Here is a 2,366-nt window from a genome sequence, read left to right as displayed (position 1 = left end):
TAGCACTTGGAGGTTTAATCTCGTACTAATCAGATCATCTTTGGACACATGACTTGTTTGCGTGCATACTTACAGCTTCAGATGTTCAGTGTACTTGCTGCTGTGAACGTTGTCCTGACGCGACCTTGTGAGGATAAAAACATGTGAAACTCTGACCTTGTGCAGATACAAGCTGTTTCCCAACTGCGTCCCCACCTTCGGCTTCCGTCACATCCTCTCCCTGACGGACAAAGTGGACCGCTTTAACGAGGAGGTGCAGAAGCAGATGGTTTCTCGCAACCGAGACGCTCCGGAGGGCGGCTTCGACGCCATCCTGCAGGCTGCAGTTTGCAAGGTGACAAAACCTCCTCTAATTACACCTCCTCTGATTGGGGCTCACATTCTTTCACTTTCAGACGGTCTCATCCAGCGTCCTGTCGAGGTTCTCCTCCTCTAATTGGGCCTGTTGAGGTGGCGGGGAAGCCTCGGTCACAGTAGCGTGGCCTGTTTGCTTGTTCATTAAAGCAGCAGGGGGGGGGAGCAGGAAGTCCAGGCTGCTGCAGCTGCTTCAACAGGAGGACGAGCTGCTGGCAGGCCCGGTCACATCCCGGCTCTCCTCTCACACTTTAATTGTTTTCTGGAGGAGCAGAGCAACTCCCTGCGACTGGCCGCTGCCTTGTAATTTACTGGAGCTGCACTGTTTCAAACGTCTGATGGCTTCAGTTACGGCGGCTCACGTGTTCTGAGTGGAACAGTTCAGCTGAAGGTAGACGAGGTTCATATTCAAGGTTCACACACTTCAGCTTTAGATGAAGGACTGAGGCTGTCGTGTTTCTTCTAAATTCCTTTTGTACCTTCATGCCTGTAACTTTAAAGTTCCTCCTCATGTCTGAATGAGTTTGATGCTCACTTTAACCTCAACAGAAACCTTCAAACAGATAAACGCTGACGTTGTTAAACTATTTCTGCTCAACCACTTCTAATTTGCTTTTTTAAAAACATAATCTGTGGATATTTAGACTTTTATCTCTACAATTTCAGCTTTTTATATTAAATCTTTTCACAGGTAGCGTTTTTAAAAATCACCTGTCGAGTCTGTTTGAACAACGACATCTATTAAAGATGAAAACTGAGACTTTCACTGTTGAGATGTGAAAAAAAAAACATTTAAGTTCTCATGAAAAGTTCCGTCTTTGAGCTCCTTAACAAACAAAATGATGAAGCAGAAGTGAACTAGTGATGTTTTCTGACCCACACGTAACTAAAGGTCACAACAACACAAACTAAACATGTAGAATGCTGTAATATGAAATACTGGGTCACAGACATGAACATAACGTCACGTTCACTGAACTTTAATAACCGACTGAGCAGGTTGGACAAGTTCTGTCACAAGAACTGTACCACTGTTGGACAGTCTGACGCAGGTAGAATAAAGTTCTGCAGTTTAAAACGTTCTTCTCCAGATATAACGGAGGAAATCTGGTTTTAAATATATGAATGTTTCATTTATCAGCTGATCCAGTTCAACGCAGCACAGTTTGATTTTCGTGGACGTTTCAGTTTGTAAAGATGTAAAAGAAAGAAAAGGTTGTTCGGACTGGTTCTGTTGGGTGTTTCTGGACCAGCGTTGGTGCTGAATGTGAGCCAGTCCGTCCACTAATGGCTCCAGCTTGTTGGTGCAGGTCTGTGTTCAGACGATGCCGTCAGATTAACTGGAAGCGGCTCTGAAGGCTCTAAACGCTTCCGTCGTCGCCGTACGTCCTCAATGGCAGGAAACAATCACCAGCCGGGTCACACCTCGAAGCAAAGTTCAGCCTCCTGAAAACAAATAGTCCGTGTAGCCAAACGGCGGCCGACGCTGGGAGCCTCTGATCGGTGGATCCACGGCCCCATTGTTCCCAGTACAGGAAGAATAAAGGCCCAGTCACCACACTGGGTCAGCTGCTGCTTCTGGAGCTCCGTGCATTAGTCAGCACTCTGCTCCGCCCGTTGTTTCCTGTTGATAAAGGCCTCCACAGTGCAGAGAGTTCTGGCTGCCGCTGTTTGTGTTGTCAGGAAAGTGCTGAAGTCTCCTTAATGAGGGTTTGATGGAACGATAAAATAACCAGGACGTTTAATGGCAAACCCACGCTTAACTTCTGCCCTCGCTGTAAATCCGACTGGACAGCCAGAGTGACGGGACATGAGGAGGGTTTCATTTCCTGCAAAGCTTTAATTCACCTTCTGTTTGTTGTGGCGCCAGTTCAGCATGTATGTGTCATCTCTGAGTAAAGTAGAGACGAGTTTAAACACAACAAAGCGCCCATTGGATTACCTTCGACCAGGCTCTCTGTGACGGTGGGACGGAACCAAACATCCTCTCAGAGATGAAATCAGTCAATCAG

At 46.7% G+C, this 2,366-nt stretch overlaps 1 protein-coding gene across 1 annotated transcript in view; it reads left to right on the top strand.

The window, feature by feature from the left end:
• The window catches only part of LOC103372541 (integrin beta-5-like), a 12,054-nt gene that overhangs the window by 7,442 nt on the left and 2,246 nt on the right, over positions 1-2,366 (top strand). Inside the window, exon 5 of the mRNA XM_008302206.1 lies at positions 166-334. Within this exon, the coding sequence (XP_008300428.1) occupies positions 166-334 (169 nt within the window). The remainder of the gene's footprint in view (positions 1-165; positions 335-2,366) is intronic.

Source organism: Stegastes partitus, unplaced genomic scaffold, assembly GCF_000690725.1.
Source record: "Stegastes partitus isolate 25-593 unplaced genomic scaffold, Stegastes_partitus-1.0.2 Scaffold1775, whole genome shotgun sequence".
NCBI classification, from domain to species: Eukaryota; Metazoa; Chordata; class Actinopteri; family Pomacentridae; genus Stegastes; species Stegastes partitus.
The sequence above is the reverse complement of the archived record's forward strand: the minus strand, read 5'-3'. Positions and strand labels throughout refer to the sequence as shown.